Consider the following 26,505-nt stretch of genomic DNA (forward strand, 5'->3'; position numbering starts at 1 on the left):
CATCCCAATAAGGTAAGTTTAATAGACACTGAAAAATTAGTGATGAAATACAATTTAAAGTGACTAAACGTTTTCCACTTTATTATTTTTTTGCTGAACTGTTCTGACTGGCAATTTTATTCTTCCCATCTAAGTAAATTCAGCCACGGAGAAGTGTCTCCATGGATAATAGATAGGTCAGAACAGTCATACTTAATTGAAGCATGCTTAGAATTAGTAAATTCTTACTATTTAGCAATAGGCTAGAAGGTATGCATGTGTGTGTGTGCCTGTGTGTGTGTGTGTGTGTGTGTGTGTGATGTGTTTTATAATACAATAGAAGTGGGAAGAATCCTTATTTTCTGAAATGTTACAGACTAACATTATTGGTAACAATGTTCAGAAAATTTACCTGTTACTGTAGGAAAAGCAGTTACCTGTGAGTGACAGTCCCAGCCCTGTCACACCAACCTCTAGGCTCATGAATTTCTCAGGCTCCTCATTTGTATAAGAGGATTAGATAATGAATAAGCTCCCTCTAATTCTAAATTTACAAAAATGTTTATGAATAATTTAGTGTTTGACAAATATATGCCTTCCACTTTACTTGTAAAGCATATGAAAAACATACCAAAAATGATAGAGATTATATATTCTTGTAGTTATTTTAATATAACTGAGTTATATAATATACATGGAATTACTTAGTACAATGCCTGGCACATTAAGAACTAGTTGTTTGAAGAATTTGGACTTTACTAAATCCTAGAGTAAGATTTCTTATGTGTGTGCTCATAGTTCAATTTTGCTTATAGTGAGGAAATTAGAATTTTCAGAGTTGAGGTTATCTCTAGTTTGAAAAAGTTGTCATGATTAATTATTTCACCTCTACTTCCCCACCCTCTGACACACACACATTGATATAGAGTCATTTTCTTTGCTATAGGATTAAGATTAACATAGAGTCAGGAGAAATACAAATTGACAATTAGACTTCCAGTGTTGATTCACTTGACATGAGCCCTGAATCAATAATGCCCCAGTACTGTCTTTTACGTGTGTCTACTGCTTTATAGTACACTGGCCCTTTCGCTTACGTTAATGCCTAACATCATGGCACAAACTGTGCCAGGTACTGTTCTAAGTATTTTAGAAATATTGAATCATTTCATCCTCTAAGCAAACCTAGTGAGGTAGGAATTACCACTATTTCAGTTTTACAGATTTGGAAATATTCTTGGGGAAGATCTGTGGCTTTCCCAAGGTCCAACAGCATCTCAGGGTGCAGCTTCATAACTTACACTCTTAACCAGTATCCTCTCATCTCCCACCACATTTCAAGGAGCTTCACAGCCCAAGGTCTGACAATTTCTACTTTTCTTCACTATCCATGAAAAACAGTGGTAGTTATTTTTTAACCACCAGAGCATGAATCATCACAAATCTCACCTACCTCCATTTCTTTTTAAATTGCCTTGAAAACACTCACAGTGATAATACTACAAATGAAATGCAGCCTTTCTTTAAAAATACTGTGAACTCTAGAATAGGCAAGAAGACATTTTGGATGTTTAATGCCAAACAACCTGGCAAAAAGAATACACCCTTCAAGAGTTCCATTCCAACAGAATCATTGGTCTGAAAGGGGCTGTTGAAAGTGTCTGTCTTAATAATCTCATTTTACACATGATAATTCTGAGCTCCTCGCTATTACATGTTAGGTCCCATCTACAGAAAGGAAACTAGATCCTGGCTCTGTGGATGTTGAGCACACTGCCACATCATGCTGCCTCCTAATCCTTTTATAGTTTTGATTGTAAATACATAATTTGGTAATTTAATTTGCAATATTATGAGAAAGAAAGAATCAGGCATTAAATCATGCTTCGGTTCCCCAGACATAACTTGTAAGCTGCATGTGATGCATAGTTTAGTAGAGAGAATCCTGGTACCGTTGCACAATTTTAGCAATTTGGAACTTTGGAATTGAAGGGAGGGTCTAAATTTAAGAGTAAGAAAAACCTGGGCATAGAATAAAAAGCTTCTGTTATTAGCACAGGGGGAAGGCCACATGGGAAGGAGCAAGCTAGAGATACAGTTGAAATGAGAACACAGTGAGAAACCAGCCATCTGTCCACCAGCAATGAAGCACAGGAAGTAACTGCAGGACATCATTGCCTTCCAAATCAACTTGTTCACATAGCAGATTCCTAAGATCAGTCCTTTACTCATAAACTGTATTTTTGGGGGGCATTTATACAATATAACCTTAAGAATATTTAAACCTAAATACCTCACAATGATAAAAAGCCCATTATCTTTCCTATGGATATATTAACTATTCTTTGGGATAAAAATATGACTTAGAAACTGAAAATTTTTTAAATTGTTTCCAAATGTATACTTAATGCCTCAGAATGTAAAACTTATTGTTCATACAGAAAGATGGTATTACTTCACCTTACTTTACTCTGGGCTGAGAATACAGAATAAAAAAGGTAAGTGGAGAATGAAAGTATATTAAAAATAAAATTTTGAACCCTAGTTGCTTTCATGCAGTTGTACTTGCATAGTCTGTTGAAGTGTGCCTTCTCAGAGACATTTATGTCACTTTTTTCTCCTAGACTCCACAAATACAATGGAGCATTATAATAATCTGTAAAGAAAGTAACACAACAGAATAATAGTTTGCACAACTTTATCCAAGGAACTCAAAGTACTTTATTAATGTTAGTTCATTAATCACACCAGAGTATGGCAGAGGATGAATAGATCTGCTGAAGCAGGGCAAGAACATCTTACTCAGCAAAGTTGTAGTGAGACTCAAAGGTCAAACGGGAAGCTGGAGAGCAGATATACAGGGACAGATAAAGAAGTGATGTCAAAGGAATCTTGCTCTTCTATTCAGCACTTTATTAGTCCATTTAAAATGTAGTAACAAATTACTATAGAGTAGGTGGTTTATGGACAACAGAAATGTATTCTTACAGTTCTGGAGCCTTGAAATTCAAGATCAGGATGCCAGCATGGTCAGGTTCTGATGAGGGCCCTCTTCTAGGTTACATACTGCCCTGTTTGTATTCTCTCATGGTAGAAAAGAAGTTGACTGGTTCTCTGCCTCTTTATATTGGGGCATGATATGGTTTGGCTCTGTCCCCACCCAAATCTCATCTTGAATTGTAGCTCCCATAATTCCCATGTCCTGTGGGAGGGACCTGGTGGGAGGAATCACGGAGGCAGCTTTTCCTGCACTGTTCTTGTGATAGTGAATAACTCTCATGAGATCTGATGGTTTTATAAAGGGCAATTCCCCTGCACATGCTCTCTTGACTGCCCCATGTAAGACATGCCCCTGTTTCTCCTTTGCCTTCCACCATGATTTTGAGGACTCCCCAGCCATGTGGAACTGTGAGTCCATTAAACCTCTCTTTGTTTATAAATTACCTAGTCTCAGGTATGTCTTTATTGGCAATGTGAGAATGGACAAATACAGGGCACTAATCCTATTTATGAGGGCTCCATCCTCATGACCTAATTACCTTCCAGAGACTCGACCTCCAATGTCATCACATTTGGGACTACAGTTTCAACATATGAATTGTAGGGGACAAAAACATTCAGTTCTTAACAAGTATTAAGTAAGATACGACTGAATACTAAGTCTAATTATTTGGTTTACATTTACGACTTCTGTTAAGAATTTGTAGGGAAAACAAAAAGAAATAGACACTTTTATGTTTAAAAAATTATAGAACAAAAAAGACACCATTTATTAGGAGAAAAGTTTGGTAATTAATTTAATGTTATAAAAACTTATTCAATTAAAGGTGGCTCCAAAAGTAGATCCAATGCCACCAATATTTATTCAGTAAAAATCATGTGTTAGTGATTATGCTGAGGGTGCAGATACAAACAGAAACATAACATGATCTTCTACAAGTCTGCAGTATAATGGGAATGTTATAGTCTCATAGTTTCCATATATCTTTTATATAAATGCTGCAAATAATCATGAAGAAACAAAAGAGATTATGAGAAAATAAGAAAATGAGTATAAATAATATTTGAAAGAAAAAATAATCTTAAAAGTACAGCTTTAATTTAGTTTCAAATGTCTTTCACTGAAATACAGATTATTCTTGTTATAATAATATAGACGTATAATCATTGTGTCCATCAGAAACCTTGAAAATGCTTCATACAACACAATGGCCTAAGTATTATTTGATTTTCTCACTATCATCATCTTTCATATTTTAATTCTTTTTCGGCCACGATTTCAATGGTCATATCTTAGACTTCATTATCATCAATAGCTTAACTAATTCCAAAACCTCTATTCAGATCATTTCTTGTATTTCCACCTCACTTTATTCTACTTCTCCACCTCCAATATCTTTTCTCTCTCATATGGAACTGTACTTTATTAACTCTACTTCTTATTCACTGTTCGCTACCTTCCCACATGAACTAAGTTAGAGTTCTTGGTCTGTCACTAAGATGACCACCTTATAAATATATCATGTTCTGTGTATGCCCACCTGTTCTGTTTTCTGGACAACACTCTGAGCTCATCTTTTATAAATCTTTTAACCTCTCTCTCTGGTCTAGCAAAGCTGGCATCCTTCTGCTCTTGGAACTTACCACCTCTGTTTTCACATCAGGAGCTTTGCACTTGTTATTCGCCATGCTGATAATGTTTCTCTCTCAGATTGTTATATGACTAGCTTTCCCTCTTTTTTATTTTATTTATATTTTGAGACAGGTTTGCACTCTGTTGCCCAGGCTGGAGTGCAATGGTACAGTCTTGGCTCATTGCAACCTCCACCTCAAGGGATCCTCCCACTTCAGGCCTCCCAAGTAGATTTGTGTGCCACCACATCCAGTTACTTTTTGATTTTTTGTAGAGACAGGGACTCACTATGTTGCTCAGGCTTGTCTTGAACACCTGGACTCAAGTGATCCTTCAGCCTTTGTATCCCAAAGTGCTGGAATTACAGGCATAAGCCACCACACCCAGTGCTGTCCCTTTTCATTAAGCTTTCTGCCCAAACTATTCTTTTATTAACTTGCTTTATTATTTTTTCATAGCATCAAATATTATTTGAAATTATTTTATGTATACATTTGTCTATTGACCTGACAAGAAAAGAAAAGATCTGACAGAGTTGCCTTACCAGCATGGAAACAATTATTTCATTTAGCCTCATCTAAGAGGATAACAAATGAGAAAGCAAAAGAAAAATAAATAAAAAAATTCATAAAAAGATTAATTGTTCTTTCCTACTGCTGCTCATAAATGTAACAGAAAAAATTGAGCTAATCAAATTGTTAATTTGATTAATTATCAACAGATTCCTTATGCCTTCTAGAAAACCAGCATGAGCTTAAACAAATATAATGTACTAGAAGTGGAGTAAATTGCAAACTGCAGATTGGCAGATGCTTCAGTCCTCTTAGAGTTAATGAATAGTCACCGTGACTGGAATTGCCTGTGGGTTTTTCAAATTGGTGTCTCTAAATTTAAAAATGTCAAATGATCATTATCTGCCCAAATGTATTTTGGTCATAAAAATCCTAAATACACATATTAACTGTGTAAAGTATCTGCCAGTCTCTTCACAGCCAGCAAAATGGCCATTATTAAAGCAGCATTTAACAGGAGTCATGAGAAATATTTCCTTTCTCATAGGTTTGTTTCACATTATCATTCCATAAAAAGAACTTATGAGACAGACATTTTGAAAGAAAGAAAGTCAAGAGACTGAATCAATTAGAACACTTTGGTGTGGAAAGATAAATGATTATTAAGAGGTGAACTAGTAAAGGAGATATTAACAATAATCAAATAAATTATATCAGAACAACAAACTATTCTTTAAAATCATAAAGTATTGGTACAAAGATATATTATTTGACATTTTAATGAAGTTTGTTAATGGCATTTTACTTAGTGGATAATATATTTACAGTATGATATGATTACCTTAATAGAATGGTCAGAGAGAACATATGAATAGACTTACAAAAGAGTTTAGTGAATTCATGGAAATTAAATAAAAGGTTCATGGATAGATTTGAAGTGATATCATGGAGAATAATCATTCCCCTCTTAAGAGGCAGTTAGGTATTCTGGAAAGAACACAGGCTTCAGGTTCAGAAACAAACTGAGTTTGAAACCTGGGTTTGTCCCTGCTCAAGTCCATGGCCTTGACCAGCTTGTTTAACTGCTTTGAGACTCATTTTTCTGATATTTAAAAAGAGGATGATGAGACTATAAAACCTAACTCAAAGGAGGAGTTAAGCAGGAGCCCAGACACTCCTTTTGCTACAATCAAAACCATCACTCCTTGAGCACCCCAACACTCACCACAACCCCAACACTTACTCGCCATCCATCTGGCCCAAGCTATGTAGACAAATTTCCTCGAGCTCTTTATGCCCATTCACCATCACTCTCAATGGGAAGCCTAGGACTCCCAGGTAATCCACATGCCTGGACTGTAATTCCAATATGGCTGTCACCATTTTATAATGTGGCTTATTATTTTTAGTAATTCCCAGGTTTCTTTATTAAATTCTTCTTTGTAAAATACAACCACCCATTAAAATATAAGTTCCATGAGTAGGAGTGGCATGGTATTTTTTGCTCACTGCTCTATCCCCAGGCCTTATGAATGTGTCTCACACTTATTTTTGGTTCATTTCCTCATACTTTTTCTGCTACTACACTACGTAAGACCTCTGCTAAGAATACAGGATAAGGTGGTGTGTGAGCCACATGCCTCACCAAAAAGTAAAACAAATTTTCTGTAGTTAAAAAATTATACTGATGTAGAAACATACTCCTTCATTATTGTAGACATAAATCAAGTTATGCACAGAATTCAAAACGTTTGCATATGATCTTTCTTTAAATAAATCTCCTTAGTTTACTCTTCTGCCCTCCATTTTATTGAGGTTTAATGTTTTGTGAACTGATTATGTTTATTTAGTTAGACATATTAGAAGAGGGAAAAGAGCATTCCTCAGCCTACCTCCGGTTCTTCTGCTTAACAATACTATGAACTTGTCATGCTCAATTTATACAAATATAAAACTAGTATAATATAAAATTTGGCATTATTGATCTCAAGATTTCATATTAGATAATGAAATAGGTAGGGATTGTATAATATGTATAGCTTATTAAATAAGTACATGCTATTAGATTTTAACTGCCTTGCATTATCTTCTTTGATGTCTAAAACTGCATGTTGATATTGAAAGTAATGTAAACTTATTTTTTTCCATAAACTGTCCATAAAAGATTTGTGCTTCTGGTACCCTTGAGGTCCACCAATAGCCACCCCATGTCATCATAGTGAAAATATGAATGAGGCTAAAAGCTCTGAATGGAAACAAAATAGTATTTCACATAATTTCTTACTCAAGTGAGTTTGGTTAAATAAATAACAATGGAAGAATATTATTTTTCTAATTTTACATGGAACATTTATCAAGACTTAGGGCCATAAAACACATCTCAGCAAACAGAAAATAGTGAGAATCATACAAGGTAAATTTTCAGGTCACAATGAACTAAACTAGAAACCAACAACAGAAAGACAGAAAATCCCTATATATTTAACACACTTAAAAACCATATGAGACAAGGAAAAAGTCTCAGATAATATTAAAAAAAAAAACTAACGAAAATTAAAATATGACACCAAGTTTGCAGGAGGTAGAAAATGAAGTTCTTAGAGAGGAATTTATACTACATATTATTAAACAAATATATTAGAACAGAAGAAAGATTGAAAAATCAATATTCTAAGCTTCCATCTTAGCAAAATAGACTAAGGAATGCAATTTAAGCTCAAAGCCCAAAAACTAAGAATACCATGAAAATTATGATAGAAATCAATAAAAATGAAAACAGGAAACAATAGAGAAAATCAATGAAATGCAACTCTACCTCTTGGAAAATATATATATTTTTAAGATTCTCTAGGAAGACTGACCAAGAAAAAAGAAAGTAAACATTATGAACATCAAAAATGAAAAGGGGTCATCACTATTGATCTTGGGGACACTAAAAGAAAGATCAAAGCATACTACAAATAAATCAGTAGATGCAGTGGAGCAATTCCTGGAAAGTACAAACTAACAAAATTCACATAATGAGAACCATATAACATAAATAACTTTATATCCACAAGGAATTGGATAAATTATTCTATGACCTTGCAAAAAATAAATCACCAGGCCTAAAAGTTGTCACCAGTAAATTCTACCAAAATTTTAAGGAAGAAATGATATTAATTCTCCACAATCTTTTCCAGAAAATAGAAGAAGAAGGAGCACCTTCTAATCTATTCTATGAAGTGAGAATCAGCCAAATACAAAAATCAGAAAGCACATTACATGAATAAAAATGCACAGAATATTATATCTTAGAAAGACAGAGACAAAATCATGACCAAAATATTAGCAAATCAAATCCAATACATTTTACACATTTTGATGAAATAAAAGTTATATTAGGCATGCAAGGCTGGTTCAACACTTAAAATTAAAATCAATCAAAACAATTCACCACATTGACAGACTAGAGAAGAAAAAACATATGATCACAGACTTGGCATAGAAAAACACACATTTGACAATACCCAACATTCATTCATGATTAAAAAAAAAAAAAAACTCTTAGAAAAGTTGGAATAAAGGATAACTTTCCCAATATGATTAAGAACATCTGAAAAACAAACAAACAAACAAACAAAAATCTGTTCAGTTAGCATCATATTTAATGGTAACAGGTGGATGCTTTCTCCCAAAATCAAGATTAGGGGAAAGATGTTGCTGTGGTATGAATATGTGTCACCTTCAAAACTCCTTGAAATTTAATACCCAATATGGCAATATTGAGAGGTGAAGTCTTTACGAGTTGACTGGATCATGAGGGCTCTGCCTTTATGAATGATTTATAATCAGGGGTAACTGGTAGCTTTATAAAAAGAGAAAGAAGAACTTGGTCTTCCACATGAGCACTCTCAGCTCCCTCACCATGTGATACCCTGCACCAACTCAGGGCTTTCCAGATCTTTATTTCAATTACCATTCTCCAATTATAGAATCCAAGGCTCTTTGAAGAAATGAATAATTTTAGACTGATAGGAACTATTCAGGATGAGCCAGGAGCATATTGTGGTGACAGGAAATAAGAAAAAGTTTACCCACAATAATAAGGACAAAGGGACACAGGGGCTAATTGAAAGAGATTCCAATAGCCAAAGATGAAACAATCTGAGCAACAGAATTAATAAAGTAGTACTGGATTATAACCCAAATTATAAAATAAATATCCAAGTGTCCATACTGATACAAAAAGGATTGTATATATCAATAAATAATGAAAGAGAATAGATAAATTTCCTGTTCAGAATGATTTCAAGTTATTTATGTCATACTTAGTCTTTAAGGAAGTGGAATAATACTCTCCACTCCTTACTTGTGGGCTGTGTGTGGTGACTATCTTCCAAAGAGTACAGTATGGAATGAGAGGGGAAGAAAAATTAACTTTACAATGGAGATGACTTACAAATCCTAACTCAAGTTAGATGATTAAGGTTAACATCAACAGCAATAAGATATATTCATAGTATGCACTCTCAATATGATGTGATGAGAATGGTACTTTAAGTCTTGTTTTTCTTCCCCAAAACAATTACTCCAATCTAATCTTGAGAAAAGCATCAGACAAATCCCAACTGAGGGACATTCTACAAGATACCTTAACCAGTGCTTTAAATTACTAAAGAAGAAGGAAATTCTAAGAAACTTTAATGATTAAAACTAGCCAAAGAAGACATTACTGCTAAATGTCAGGTGGTATTACGTATCGGATTCTGAACAGAAAAAGGACATTGGGTAAAGATTGGAAAAATTTTAATGAAAAATGCACTTTATTAAGTATTTTAACAGTTAATCAACGTTGGTTCATTAGTTTTGACCAACATACCATAGTAATGCAAGGTGTTTACATTGGAATTATCTGTATGATCTTTGCAATAATTCTGTAAATACAAACCCCCTGTAATAAAAAGGAAATAAAAGTTTAAAAGTAAAAAGGGAACCATATATCTATATCAATATCTTCATGTCTCTCACTCTCTGTCTCTGTAACTATCTATTTTTAATTTAAAAATTCTTTTGAATCATCTGGGGATTTTTGCCAACATACTGGTAATTGGATTTCAACTCCACTCAATTATATGAGAAAATATAGAGTAGCTCTTTTGGCATTGGCATCAAATTTTTTTAAAGCTTCCCAGGAGATAGTAATGTGTACTCAGTATTATGAACAATTGAATTAGATGAACTGAATGATTACTCCTAAAGAAATAGAAAACCGGAGTATTTTAATAACCATAAAATACAAGGAATCAAATGCAAGTGGCTTTATTTGTGAAGCCTATCAAATTTTCAAATAACAGGTAATGCCTAGAATGTTTAAACTTCTCTAAAACAGAGAATACTTTTTGAAAAAGTTTCATTATTCTTTCTAAGAAGTGAGCATAACCTGATATCCAAAGTCATCTAATAGATCACAAAAATGACCCCAATAAAAACAACATTATATGTAGACCAATCTCACTCATGGACGGAGATGCTACACTATGTTAAAGAAATAATACATCAAGAAAAAATAGTTTTAATCTCAGAAATGATCTTATGGTTTAACATAAGGATATTCATTGATGTGATTCACTGTACTAATAGTTTAACCCACATAAATCCAGGGAGGAACATATTCCAGTCTTTGTATAAAACCTTAGTCATATTACCAAATTAACTGTAAGGTATTTAAAAGCTCCTTTGAATTCACAAAACATATGTCGACTTCACAAATCCCGTCTTTGTGCATAATAACACTTCAAAAAATTCTTTTCAAATGTTTCTTCTACATATTCATCAAATCCCCAGAAATTGACTCAAAGACTTTTCCTTCTACAAATTTATCCCCAAACCTGGCCTATACATATACAGTTCACTACTTAACACAGGTTTGAACTACGCAAGTCCATTTACAGGTGGATTTTCTTTTGCTTCTGCCACTGCAAGAGAGTAAAAGTAACCCCTTCTCTTCCTTCTCTTCCTCATCCGACTCAACATAAAAATGATGAGGATGAAGACCTTGATGATGACCCATTTATTATGATGATCTATTTATTATGATGAATAGTAAATATATTTTCTCTTCCTTATTAATTTTTAAATATTTTATATTCTTTAGCTAACTTAATTGTAAGAATACAGTATCAAATATATACAGCATACAAAATATGTTTTAATCAACTATTTATATTATTGGTAAGGCTTCCAGCCAACAGTAGGCTGCTATTAGTCAAGATTTTGCAGAGTCAAAAACTATATGCAGATTTTTGACAGAGTAGGGGTTGGTACACCTAATCTCCACGTTTTTCAAGATCAACTGTATACTTTCATTTCTTATCCCATCTAACTTCAATACTCTCTTTCTTTTCTCCCTTCATTCAAACATTAATTCTCTGTACTTTCTAAAGCAGATCCTGTTAGATTCATAGTTTTTCCTAATCGGCGTTTTTCTTAAAATAACCTGAACAAAAGGCTAAGAGGCCAATGAGACAACACAGAATCATTTTAACAAGAAAGAAGAGTGGGAAGAAATGGAAAGCTTCAAAATGGAACTTCAAAATTGTCTTTAATTGGTGAGCTGGAATTTAAAGAAGTTAATTAATTTGAGTTAATATGTTTCACTCAGTCATAATAGATTAATGGGTTATAACCTCATGGTTATTTTGATACAGTCAAAAAACGCACTTACCAAAATTCAAAAATTTTCCTAATAAATATATCTTAGCTGTAAATGAGGAACATTTCTTAAAGTCAGCATATTATTAAGGAATCATTTCAAAAGTTAGCAGAAAGGATGAACTCCTTCATCAATGATTTTGGAAAAATTATCTCTTTGGGGGAACAAATGGGGATAATACAGAATATTTCACATTATACTCACAAATATACTTTGGATGGGTTAATACTAAAACAAAAATGTATTAATTACATTTTAAATTAATACTAAAACAAAAATATGTATAATAATATAATATAAGAAATTATAATAACAAAGTAGTCCTGAAAAAATGTAGTAAAACTAAATAAAATAAATAAAAATGTGAAAAACAATTCCAGCCAGGTGTGGTGGCCATGCCTGTAATTCCAGAAATTTGGGAGGTCAAGGGAGGAAGATTGTATGAGCCCACGAGTTAGAGACCAGCCTGGGTAACATGGTGACACCCCCTCTCTACAAAAAATTAAAAAATAGAAAAGCAGGGCATGGAGGCATATGCCTGTGGTCCCAGCTACTAGGGAGGCTGAGGTGGGAGAATCACTTGAGCCTGCAGTGGAGCCATAATCATGCCAGTGCACTCCAGCCTAGGTGACAGAGGGAGACCCTATCATTAAAAAAAAAAAAAAGAAAGAAAGATAAGAAAAGCATTTCCATTATTTTGCAGTGTGTAAAATCCACTTACAGAACATAAAATCTTTAATGCCCTAAGAAAAAAATAGGCAGATTTAAATCAACAATAATGAGAATCAAAACGATGACAGATATTATAAACAAAATTAAGAAACAAACAACAAATTAGGAGAAAATAGTTGCATCATATAAAATATATATCTGGAACATTCTTATAAATTAGATTTACAAAGGCAAACAACAGAGTGGAAACATGTGCAAAGAATAGGAACAAAAAAATAAATCCAAGCAATTAGCAACTCTAACAAGAAATTTCTCAGCCTCCCAGAAATAGCAAAAATGCAAATAGAAATGCAGATAATTAGGGTGTGTCCTTTTTTTTATTAACAAGATAATATGTTTTGGCTCTGTGTCCCCCCGACAAATTTCATCTCGAATTGTAATCCCCATATGTTAAGACAGGGACCTGAGGGGATATGGATCATGGTGGCGGGTCCCCCCATGCTGTTCTCATGGTGGTGAGGGAGTTCTCAGGAGTTCTGATGGTTTAAGTGGCAGTTTCCCCTGCGCTTTCTCTCTCTTGCTGCTTGTGAAGCGGTTGCTTGTCTCTCCTTCACCTTCTGCCATGATTGTAAGTTTCCTGAGGTGCCCCGCCCCCAGCTATGTGGAACTGTGAGATAATTAAATATCTATTCTTTATAAATTATCCAGTCTCAGGTATTTATAGTAGTGTGAAAATGGACTAATACACAAGACAAAACTAAAACTGAATTGGCAAAGCAAACAGGCAGTCTTATCAAAGAAGCAATTGGGTGTTATTTGTCTAAGTCTAAAAATAAGATCAAATAGTGTTTGACCCAGTAAATCAATTTCTAGGCATTTTTTGTACATGTGTAGAAACATATATATGTATTATATATATAATTTTAATAAAAAAATTGGAAATTAATATGATTTGGCTGTGTCCCCATTCAAATCTCAACTTGAATTATACCTCTGAGAATTCTCACATGTTATGGGAGGGACCCAGGGGGAGGTAATTGAATCACAGGGACCGGTCTTCCCCATGCTATTCTCATAATAGTGAATAAGTCTCATGAGATCTGATGGGTTCATCAGGGGTTTCTGCTTTTGCTTTTTTCTCATTATCTCTTGCTGCCATCATGTAAGAAGTACCTTTTACCTTCTGCCATGGTTCTGAGGCCTCCTCAGCTATGTAAAACTGTTAGTCCAATTAAACCTCTTTTTGTTCCCAGTTTCAGGTACGTCTTTATCAGCAGTGTGCAAACAAACTAATACAGAAACAATACAAATTTTCATAAATTTTTAGCAAGGTAAATTGCCATCTAACTAGAGGCTACATTTTGCAGCCTTCCTTAGGCTTGAAGGTGATCCTATACCAATTCTGGGCAATCATATGTGAATAGCAATGATTTTTGCAATTTCTGGGCAGTAGGAATATCAAACGGAAGCTGTTAGTTTTTTATTTCTTCTATTATTTCTGCCCCATTATATGAGCCATAACAAAACATGGCGGAGAGGAATCAGCTCCTCTTGTGGAGATGACAAAAATGAAACAAAACATTTTAGTGGATGGATGGAATCTAGGTCACCAAAAACTGTTGTAGAGAAAGCCTCCCAACCCTCCTGGAACTTTTGTGTAGGAGAAAATCATACTTTCCATTTGATTTAAGCCCCTAATATTTGGTTCTAGATAAAGAGGTTGAAATAATACCTCAACCAATGTAGTAGTAAATCACACACATTGAGCCTGTGACTCTGAAATGTGAAAGCACTGTTATAGACACTTTTATCAGAATTCACATACAGGTTTACATTCAAAACCAACAAAGTGACATGCTGACATCTCCAAAATTCTTAAAGACACAAATCTCAAGCAGCTTAGATTTTACCTTAGTTGCATCTTTTTTACTAACCTCCAAAGTAAGAGCCATCTGTCAGCTTCATTTCTTTACTGGATTTTGTAATGACACCAGCAACACCATGTTGAATGAAATACATTTTTTTACCCACGGCTCCTTCTCGTATGATATAATCTCCAGGTTGAAACACCTCAAATCTCAACTTGCTCAGCATGGCAGTCACAAAATTAGGATCCGCATTAGCAAATAAAGGCATTGTAGCCACCAGTTTCCGACAGTTGAAGTTGACTATCTCCTAAAGATGTCAAGAGTAAACAAATATTAAGAGAGATATTAATCATATCTGGAAGAAAAACATGCTGAAATTTAAAAAATAGATATAGCATAACATTGCAATTTAAATTTAGATACAAAAATTCATAAATTACAGTAATGCACATCACATTACAGTCAGGATTGCGTTTTATTTTGATTTTGAAATTTTTGTATTCCCAGAACCTAGTGTAGTATAAGAATATATTAAATATTCGATAAATGTTAATTCAATATATGAAAATCTCATCTTTTAAAACTTCCCATTTCTTTACTATTGTGTATATGAAGCTAAAACTTCTAAAATGTGAATATATTTTATTCTTCATTTTATCTTTTATTTATGAAGAAAGAAAGCCATATCACTTCCTATTAGCTATGACATTGCTGCTTCTGTGCTCCATTTTGTCTGGGCCCAACTACCAGACAAAAGCATTTTGATGGTTTTTTTTTTGTTAATGTCATTCACATTAGAGTGAGGACAATGGATAGTACAGAAAAAGGTTACACAAAGGAGACTCTAATCTAAAATTATAAATTCATCAGGCACAGTGCTTCATGCCTGCAATCCCAGCACTTTGGGAGGCCAAGGTGGGTGGATCACGAGGTCAGGAGTTCAAGACCAGCCTGGTCAAGATGGTGAAACCCCATCTCTACTAAAAATACAAAAATTAGGTGGGCATGCTGGTGGGCACTTGTAATCCCAGCTACTCGGGGGGCTGAGGCAGAGAATTGCTTGAACCCAGGAGGTGGAGATTGCAGTGAGCAGAAATCACACCACTGTACTCCAGCCTGGAAAACACAGTGAGACTCAATCTCAAAAAAAAAAAAAACAAAAACAAAAACAAAAATTAAAATTATAAATTCAGTTGTTGTCTGGGCTAGAATCAGAAGTCGTTCTTTCTAAAGACTCTTGGGATTCCATTGCAAATGATGGGCTAGAGGGAGGACATATTTGCCTTTTCCTGACTTGTTTGTTTTATTCCAGGAGCAGGTCAGTTCTTAAATAGGAGATCTGTATGTTTGATTTCATTCTATGGATTCTGATCAAGATTAAACATATTTTTATCCCTCTGGATGAAAACAGAAATGTGGAATCAAACATTTTTAATCATGCAAATCAGTTATGTGACACAGAATAGACAGTGGAAATCTACATTTTGCCACAAAGCCACTTCTCAGAAATTTCCTTACCAATGAGTCGCCCCACAAAAGGTTGGGACTGCATTTGTGATTTTGTTTAAGCCCCCCACAAAAGGTTGGGACTGCATTTGCAATTTTGTTTAAGAGGCACAGAAATTGGTCATGTCTGCTAAGAGGTTAAAAGAAGGCACAAAGAATCATAGGTAGTAACAGAGTCTGAGAACTCTATCTTCTGCCTTGGGGAAATATGCTATACAGACCCATAAATTCCAAGACTGAGAAAGAAAGTTTCCATGATCTTATTTCATCAAATGAGCTAATACCATCCAGGATAGATAAAGAATTCCAGCTGATACAGAAGGCACAACATTTTGGATCTACCGTGGAAGAAAAGGTGTTTCATTCTCAACAATATTTTGTGAGTTTAGTTAAGAATAACAATGTCTGTAATAGTGGAGCTTCATGGAAGATGAGAAAATATACACAAATAAGCAACAATAATCAGAAAGTGAACTTAGCAGCAAAGACAAGAGAAAGATATTAAATGTGGTACTTAGTGCAGCATTATTCAGGCCAAAATATACACTTGAGTCCATGATTGACTGTATCTAGGGAAATTTGTGATAATTTTATCTGATGCATGGAGTGTGGGTCTATAATAATGTTCAGTAAGTAGTAAGTACTGAATAAATATGCATGCATATAAAGGAAGCAGTGGAGAAGGAAGAAATGAAGGAGGGGAGGAAGGAAAGAAAGAAGGGAAGAAGGGAGGGAGCAGGTGGGAAGGAAAGAAGGAATGGATTAAAGAAGAAACAGAGGCAGGGAGGGAGGGAGGAAGAATAAAGAAGGAAGGAAGGAGAGAAGGAAGGAAGGAGGGAGGGAAAGAATGAACGAATGAAGGAAGGAAATAAGGCAGGGAGGGAGGGAGAAAGGAAGGGAGGAAGGTGGAGTTTCAGTTGTAAAAAAGTATTCACAAACACTAATTTTATTCTCGTTGGGAGATGGTTACTTAAAACTCAGCTTTCTTAAGCAAATGGATTGAGAGACAAGTCTTCTGCATTAAAAAATTTGTTTTTACTATTCCAAATATTTCTATACAAAACAACAGGAAGATAAAAAGTGATGTGGAGTTAAAAGAAGACAGAGCTATGTCATGAAAATAGCTAGATTAGTTGATTGAGAGTTAATTATTTCACATATAAAATGACGTAGAATAATACTGTGTAGGAAACTGAAAATGACTCAGATTATAGAGAAAATAATTTTTCATACAAAAAAATAGAGAATCCCTTCATGTTTGTACCTTGATTTGAACTATGCAAATGTTTCACTTCACTGATCTCTCATTTTTTATTTTAGGAAATAATTGCAATTATGAATAACTTGTTAATGATACATTGCATATCCAGGTGTTTCTGTTAGAACTCCATTTATTATAATACTCCTGGAATAATTTCATAGTTTTGTTTGAAGAAATCTATTAATGTTTTCTTCCTTCATGCAACTTTTACTTCCCAGGAGTATTACCTGATTAAAACTGTAAATTCTAACAAAGATATGATAGAAAAAAGGTAATGAGACAGAATCTTCTTGGATTCTAAAAGTCTTTCATCCTCCCATGAAAACTGCTTTTTTTGAGGATGTCTAGTATATAGAAACAATCATGTAAGTATAGAATGAAGCAAAACTTAAAAAAAATATTTTTAATCAATCACCTTTCCTTATGGCACATTGAGGTAAATAAAACACACAATTACTATCTCTAACATTCATTCAGATTACTTATGGCACTTGTTATAATTATCTCTTTTAATCAAAATATCAGATCTGAGTTAGGAGTATTATCTATATGCATTAAATTGAGGAAAGGTTGCTTGCTAAGGAAGGCAAACACATGGTTCTGATCTTAGTAATAAGTTGCTCCAGACTATTAAGTTTATGCTGGCACTTTAAAAAATGCAATTATTTCTTTCCTGGAACATTTTGTAGTATAAGAAAGTATGTACATGCTAAAAACAAATGAAAAAACAAACAGAAAGACCAATCCCCAAAATGAAACCGAACAAAAACCACACAGTAATGAAGGTATTTCAAAGGCACACAGGGGCCAACTGAAAGAGCTACCAATAGTCAAACAAAGCTGGAAAAATTTGAGTAACAACAACAAAAAGTATTGGATTAAACCCAAAGTATAAAATACATAACCAAGATCACATACAAATCTAGATGACTGGCTAAACTACTAAAAAGTCAGGGATAACACATAAACTTTCTCTTTAAATTCAAAATAATTTCAAATAATTCATATAAGCATTCCTGCCTCAAAAAGTTGGAGAATAATTACCAAACCCTTAAGGATGGGCTGAGCATTGAGCATGGGGACTTCCTTCAAAGAATACAATAAGGAAAAGAGGGGAAAAGTAGTAACTTTCCAATAGAGAAACATGAAAAACTCCACCTCAAGTCAGACGATCAATGTTAACATCAACAGTGCTAAATCATGTTGGTAGCATGTACTCTTGGTAATCAGAAGGGCATTTTACTTTTGTGGCATTCCTACAACAAACCCATAATCCCAGTTTAATTATCACAAAACCATCAGCAAACCCAAATTTAGGAAAATTCTACGCAATATTTGGCCAATTCTCCTCAAGATGATCAAGGTAATCAAAAACAAGGACATTTGGAAAAAACTGTCCCAGACAAAGGGAGACTAAGGAGACAGGACAACTGACCATAATGTGGTATCCTAGATGGGATCTTAGGACAGAAAAAAAGAACTTTAAAGCAAACTAAGGGAATCTGAATGATGTTTGGACTTTCAATAATAATATATCAATTTTGAGTCGTAACTGTAGTTATAAGGTATTAAAAACAGGGGAAACTGGATGTGAGGTATATGGGAATTCTCCATACTATTTCTGAAGCTTTTTTGCTTACATAGTTTGTATGCTTAGCACTCCACGATTCATGCTGGAATCTGACCTAATATTGGAGGTGGTGCATGGGAGGAGGTGTTTCAGTCATGGGGGAGAAGAACCCACATGAATGATTTGGTGCTGTCCTTGAGTTAATGAGTGAGTTCTCACTCTCTTAGTTCCCATGAGAGCTGATTGCTAAAAGGAGCCTGGCACCTACTCTCTCTCTCACGTCTTCTCTCATCATGCGACATGCAGGCTCCCCTTCCCCTTCCACCATGATTGAATATTTCCTGAGGTCCTCACTAGAAACAGATGCTGGTGCCATGCATCTTGTATAGGCTGCTGAATTGTAAGACAAATCAATTTCTTTACAAATAACTCAGCCTCAGGTAGTCATTTATAGCAATGAAAAATGAATTAAGACATCTGCAAATATAAAATTATTTAAAAATAAAAAGCTTATTAAAGATGTAATTACTGCTCTTCATAGTTAAGAAAATATGATATTTTGTCATAGCATGTAAAGCATATTTTCTTTAATTTAACTCATTTAAAAGTTAATTTAAAAAAGATCTCCTAGTAAATACTTGAAAACAGTCATACCATAGTGCAGTCTGGGGTTAAGCAGCAGGCTTGGAATGTGTCTGTTTATTTGCTGTGGAGTTAATAACTGTAGTCTGTCATAAGAAGACAAATTGTATATATATAATGCATTTTCAACCTCAGATAAATGTTTTTTATCAAGTTTTTGTTTACTAATAAAAATCTATAATTATTTCTGTATTCTGTTCCATTGGTCTATGAGTCTGTTCTTGTACCAGTACCATGCTGTTTTGGTTACTGTAGCCCTTTAGTATAGTTTGAAGTTGGGTAGCATGATGCCTCCAGCTTTGTTCTTTTTGCTTAGGGTTGTCTTGGCTATTTGGGCTAGTTTATAGTTCCATAAGAATTTTAAAACAGTTTTTTCTAGTTCTGTGAAGAATGTCAGTAGTAGTTTAATGGGAATAGCATTGAATCTATAAATTGTTTTGGGTGGTATGGCCATTTTAACAATATTGATTCTTCTTGTCCATGAGCATGGAATGTTTTTCCATTCATTTGTATCATCTCTTATTTCTTTGAGTAGTGGTTTGTACTCTCCTTGTAGAGATCCTTCACTTTCCTTGTCAGCTGTATTCCTAGTTATTTTGCTCCTTTTGTGGCAATTGTGAATGGAATGTCTTCTGAGATTTGTGTCTCAGCTTGACTGTTGGTGTACAGGAATGCTGACACAATTTTTGTACACTGATTTTGTATCCTGAGACTTTACTAAAGTTGTTTATCAGCTTAAGAAGTTTTAGGCTCACATAATGGGGTTTTCTAGACATGAGATCACGTCATCTGCAAACAGGGATAGCTTGACTTCTTCTTTTCTTATTTGGATGCCCTTTATTTACTTCTCTTGCCTAATTGCTATGGCCAGAATTTCCAATACTATGTTGAAGAGGAGTGGTGAGAGAAGACATGCTAGTCTGGTGCTGGTTTTCAAAGGGAATACTTCAGCTTTTGCCCATTCAGTATGATGTTAGCCATAGGTTTGTCATATATGGCTCTTACTATTTTGAGGTATGTTCCTTCAATACCTAATTTATTAACAGTTTTGAACATGAAGGGATATTGAATTTTATCAAAAGCCTTTTCTGCATCTATTGAGATAATCATGTGGTTTTGTCTTTAGTTCTGTTTATGTGATTAATCATATTTATTGATTTGTGTATGTTGAACTGACCTTGTATCCCGGGGATGAAGCCTACTTGATTGTGGTGGATAAGCTTTTTGATGTGCTGCTGGATTCCGTTTGACAGTATTTTGTTGAGGACATTTGCATCGATGTTCATCAAGGATATTGGGCTAAAATTTTCTTTTTTCGTTGTTTCTTTGCCAGGTTTGGTATCAGGATGATGCTCCCCTCATAGAATAAGTTAGGGAGGACTCCCTCCTTTTCAATTTTTGGGAATATTTTCAGTAGGAATGCTACTGGCTCTTCTTTGTATATCTGGTAGAATTCAGCTGTGAATCCATCTGGTCTTGGACTTTTTTTGGTTGGTAGGCTATTTATTACTGCCTCAAGACTAAATGTAAAAACTAAAACTATAAAAACCCTGGAAGATAACCTAGCCAATGCCATTCAGGACAGAAGCACAAGCAAAGATTTTATAATGAAGATCCCAAAAACAACTGCAACAAAAGCAGAAATTGACAAATGCGAACTAATTAAACTAAAGAGCTTCTACACACCAAAATAAACTATCAACAGAGTAAATAGCCTACGGAATGGGAGAAAATTTTTGCAAACTATGTATCTGACAAATGCCTAATAGCCAGCATCTATAGTAACTTAAACAAAATTATAAGAAAAATACAAACAACCCCATTAAAAAGTGGGCAAAGGACATGAACAGACACTTCTCAAAAGAAGACATATAAGGTCAACAAGCATATGATAAACAGCTCAACATCACTGATCATTAAAGACATGTAAATCAAAACACGATGAGATACCATCTCACATCAGTCATAATGATTATTATTAAAAAGTCAAAAAATAACTGATGCTGGTGATGTTGTGGATAAAAAGGAACGTTTATACACTCTTGAAGGGAACATAAATTAGTTCAGACATTGTGAAAGACAGTGTAGTGATTCCTTAAAGACCTGGAGACAGAAATACCATTCAACCCAGGAATCCCATTACTGGGTGTATACCCAAAGGAATATAAATTGTTCTATCATAAAGACACATGCATGTGTATGTTCAGCACAATTCACAATAGGAAAGACATGGAATCAACCCAAATGTCCATCAATGAATGACTGGATAAAGAACATGTGGTAAATATATAGCATGGAATACTATGCAGACATAAAAAAGAATGAGATCTTGTCTTTTGTAGGGACATGGATGGAACTGGTGGCTATTATCATTAGCAAATTAATTCAGGAATAGAAAACCAAAAGCCTCATGTTCTCACTTACAAGTGGGAGCTAAATTAGAACACATGGACATATAGAGAGGAACAACATAAACTGGGGCCTCTCGGAGGATGGGAGGAGGGATAGAATCAAGAAAAATAATTAATGGATACTAGGCTTAATACCTGGGTGATGAAATAATCTGTACAACAAACCCCCATTACCCCCATGTTCATGGATTTAAAAAACATGCACATCCTGCACATGTAAGCTTGAACTTAAAATGAAAGTTAAAAAATCTATAATTATTTCAAAGTTAGAAATATATTTTCATTTATTAAAGACAGCAAAAAATGACAGAGAAACAAATATGTTGTTCCAAAGAAATTCTATCTCCAAGGAATATTATTACATAATTTATATAGCATCAATATGGTTTTTATTTTAAAACATCTCAAGTTGCCCACTAGCAAAAGGGTGGATTTCAAATGTTACTATTTAAAATACACTGGTTCAATTTCTTCCTACATTTGCAATCAGCTTATGTTAGAAAATTTGTTTAAACATCTGAAAAGGGAATTGATAAATTTGCTGACATTTTATTTTGCTAAAATAAGTCATAAGAAATATTGGGTATAAACACCCATGCAGAAATAACATAATTTTGAAGTTAAACAATATTAAGTTCTCTGGAGTGGACTTGTTGCTTTAGTGTTGATAATTATGGCATAAGTGTTATGATCCATGGAGAGTATGTTGCCCATAAAAGGAACAGTTCGATGTAAAAGTGTTGACTGAAGAAATGCCAGAATGTGATTTTGGTAAAATACGTTGCATAAGGTTTCTCATTGAAGATGCATGAGACCTGCAGCTTTATTTATTCCTCTGAGGAAAAGTTCAGACAGAGCAGTAATTGCAGAGGAAGAGTACACTGGTCGCCTTGGAACCTGGAGGGAATGTTTGCCTTCAAAGTTCATCAACAGCTTTCTCAAATTTCTAGCTGTGGGCTACACACTGGGAAGCCAAGTAAATAAACTCAGATGGGAAATGCTTCGAATTATTTCCTCAAATATTTCAAGTTAGAAAAAATCTTTGTAATCAAGAAGAGTCCACGTTGGAAACCAAGGTGTACATATATTTGTATTCATTAAGAAGCTGTCTTAAAAGATGACATGAGATAGAAATATTTATGTCAGATTTTTCTGAGATCCACCTTTCAACCAAATGGAATGGTTGTTTAAGTCTTCTAAAACATTCACTCACACACTTGGGTGAAGATTTTTCTTATGCAATGCCCTCTTGAGGATGCTTTTCATTTGGCAAACAGTAACCCTGCTAAAGGGTAGTGCTAAGATTTTAAATCGAATTTTATATATTATATACAAGAATGAAGCAGCATAATACAAGAATGAAACAGCAATAAAGAATCCTGTTATTTGTTCTTTGGTTGACATGATGTCTATTTATTTTAGATATAAAACTATTTGCTTACAGCAGTCCTTCCCATTATTTTGCTAAAATATGACAGGATTATTCATGTTCATTGTTTAGTCACAGTGTAGGGAGTTTCTTTTTAAGTTACAACAGAATTTGAAGTGGACAAATCCTAAGTGTACACAAATTTTAAGTGATTTTTTTAAAAAAATACATGCACCTGTATAACCAACTGGATTCAAATACAGACAATTTCTCAGAAGGCTCCTTTTGCCTCATCTTAGTCAACCAAGAGGTTTTAGCTATTCTGATTTCTATCACTACAGAGCAGTTCTGCTTGTTCTTGAAATTCACATAAATGAGGTCGCATACTACGTAATCTTTTGTGTCTTTGTTCTTTTACTCACCATCCTGTTAATGTGATTGCTAACTGTTGTATGGTGGAAGATCATTCTTTTTAAATTTCAGGCTATATTTCATTTTATGGTTATACTACAATTTATTTATCCATTCTACTCTTCATGGCATTTGGGATGTTTCCAGTTTTAGGTCAATAAAATAAACATCAGTTGAAAATTAAAAGCTGGGAGGAACATTCTTGAGGCACCTTATGCACTGATTTATCTTGAGTATATACCTTATATTGGAATTTCTGGATAGTGGAATAAGCATATACTTCACTACAGTTGCTGCCGAAAGTTTTCCTAAATGATTCTATTATTCTTCTCTCATTCCATCAACATGTAATGTTTCAGCTGTCCCACATCTTTGGCAAAATTTGATTTTATCATTTAGCCATTGGTGGGTAAGCAGATATATCTCACTGTTTTGCTTTTTGCACTTGTGTTTTTTTCTTATTGTAGTTTTAATTTGCATTTTCCCATTAGTATGCTCATTAAGCACATTTTCTTAAGCTTTTTGGTCAGATGAATAGCCTGTTTTGTGAGATGCGCAATGAAGAGTTTCCCCCTTTTTCTATGGTAAGAGTTCTTCATAAACTCTTGACATGAGTCCTTTTTTGGGGGATATGCACTGCAAATACTTTCTCCCCATCTGTGGCTTGCCTTTTCATTCTAACTAGTATCTTTTATTGTAATTGGTTTGTTGATAATTTTTTTCCTCTTTTTTTAGCTTTAGAACTTCCACAAAAAAATGAGTTTGATATATTCAGATTGTTTCTAGAAGGATTTATGTTAATCACAAATCTGTATTTTGGAATACTAAATACTCTGAGACTTTAAGAAATTTTAAGCAATATCTCATTCAGTTATATAAAAAAGAATAGCAAAACTTTAAGGTTCCTTTAGCACTATAACTTTATATTGATAACTTAAATATCACTTTATAAAGTCCCATTTTGTGAAACATCTAATTCAGCTCCATTTTACATTATTATTATTCTAAACAGTATGTTTCTGAAAAGTTTTAAGCATGGTAGCTATAAATATAATTTCCACCACTACACAAATGAATCATAGAGTAATCTTAACAAAATAGAGCTGCTGTTACATTGCTAAATTTCTACACTCCAACACACCCTATATTTTTAGATTATACAGAGCATATAAGATCTTCCTTCTAAGAACTTACATCAGACATTCAAAAGACATCCCTACCTGGAGGTTTCTTTATTGACTTTAGAAACAAATAAATCTATGGAAGCAAATCTATACCACGTGAAACTCATCTACTAGAACATCCTATTAAAAAGTGCTCCAAATATCCCATTTTTTCTTTCCAATTCAGTAGCTTGAATTCTTTATAATCAGAAGAGCAGCTGGTATGTTTAGGGAGTTTTTTTTAGGCAAAGATAATTCTAAGAATGAATGTAATAAAAAGAAGAGACAACATTTATTGAGTTATTGCTGGGTTTCAGGTATTGTCTAAATGTTTTACAAATATTAATTTATTTTATCCTCCAACAATCCTGTGTCTTAGGTAGTATTACTGCCCCATTTTGTAGATGTTATGTAGTCTGCCAGTAACCACATGCTTGCAAGAGGAGGAACTATGGTATCCCAGGGCAGCCTGGCTTGCTACTTTGGGGTTTTGATGGATTCTGAGAAGCCACCTTAACCTTTGCACAAATCTAGAATCACCACAAATCTTGAAGGTTTAGACATTAACCAACAATTTGTTTTTTTCAGTTACATACATTTGGAAAGACTGACATGGGCATTTGTTGATTGTCAGGTGGTAAACTGAAGGCTATACATTGCCCTCTCTCACCACTCCTATTCAACATAGTGTTGGAAGTTCTGGCTAGGGCAATCAGGCAAGAGAAAGAAATCAAGGGTATTCAGTTAGGAAAAGAAGAAGTCAAATTGTCCCTCTTTGCAGATGACATGATTGTATATTTAGAAAACCCCATTGTCTCAGCCCAAAATCTCCTTAAGCTGATAAGCAATTTCAGCAAAGTCTCAGGATACAAAATTAATGTGCAAAAATCACAAGCATTCTTATACACCAGTAACAGACAAACAGAGAGCCAAATCAGGAATGAACTTCCATTCACAATTGCTTCAAAGAGAATAAAACAGCTAGGAATCCAACTTACAAGGGATGTAAAGGACCTCTTCAAGGAGAACTACAAACCACTGCTCAGTGAAATAAAAGAGGACACAAACAAATGGAAGAACATACCATGCTCATGGATAGGAAGAATCAATATCGTGAAAATGGCCATACTGCCCAAGGTAATTTATAGATTCAATGCCATCCCCATCAAGCTACCAATGAGTTTCTTCACAGAATTGGAAAAAACTGCTTTAAAGTTCATATGGAACCAAAAAAGACACCGCATTGCCAAGACAATCCTAAGTCAAAAGAACAAAGCTGGAGGCATCACGCTACCTGACTTCAAACTATACTACAAGGCTACAGTAACCAAAACAGCATGGTACTGGTACCAAAACAGAGATATAGACCAATGGAACAGAACAGAGTCCTCAGAAATAATACCACACATCTACAGCCATCTGATCTTTGACAAACCTGAGAGAAACAAGAAATGGGGAAAGGATTCCCTATTTAATAAATGGTGCTGGGAAAATTGGCTAGCCATAAGTAGAAAGCTGAAACTGGATCCTTTCCTTACTCCTTATACGAAAATTAATTCAAGATGGATTAGAGACTTAAATGTTAGACCTAATACCATAAAAATCCTAGAGGAAAACCTAGGTAGTACCATTCAGGACATAGGCATGGGCAAAGACTTCATGTCTAAAACACCAAAAGCAACGGCAGCAAAAGCTAAAATTGACAAATGGGATCTAATTAAACTAAAGAGCTTCTGCACAGCAAAAGAAACTACCATCAGAGTGAACAGGCAACCTACAGAATGGGAGAAAATTTTTGCAATCTACTCATCTGA

General features: G+C 34.4%; 1 protein-coding gene across 1 annotated transcript in view; it reads right to left on the reverse strand.

Moving 5' to 3' along the window:
• The window catches only part of HCN1 (hyperpolarization activated cyclic nucleotide gated potassium channel 1), a 423,498-nt gene that overhangs the window by 24,155 nt on the left and 372,838 nt on the right, over positions 1-26,505 (reverse strand). Inside the window, exon 6 of the mRNA XM_003899650.5 lies at positions 14,425-14,665. Coding sequence (XP_003899699.3) covers positions 14,425-14,665 — 241 coding nt within the window. The remainder of the gene's footprint in view (positions 1-14,424; positions 14,666-26,505) is intronic.

This window comes from Papio anubis, chromosome 5 (assembly GCF_008728515.1).
Source record: "Papio anubis isolate 15944 chromosome 5, Panubis1.0, whole genome shotgun sequence".
Lineage (NCBI taxonomy): Eukaryota > Metazoa > Chordata > Mammalia > Primates > Cercopithecidae > Papio > Papio anubis.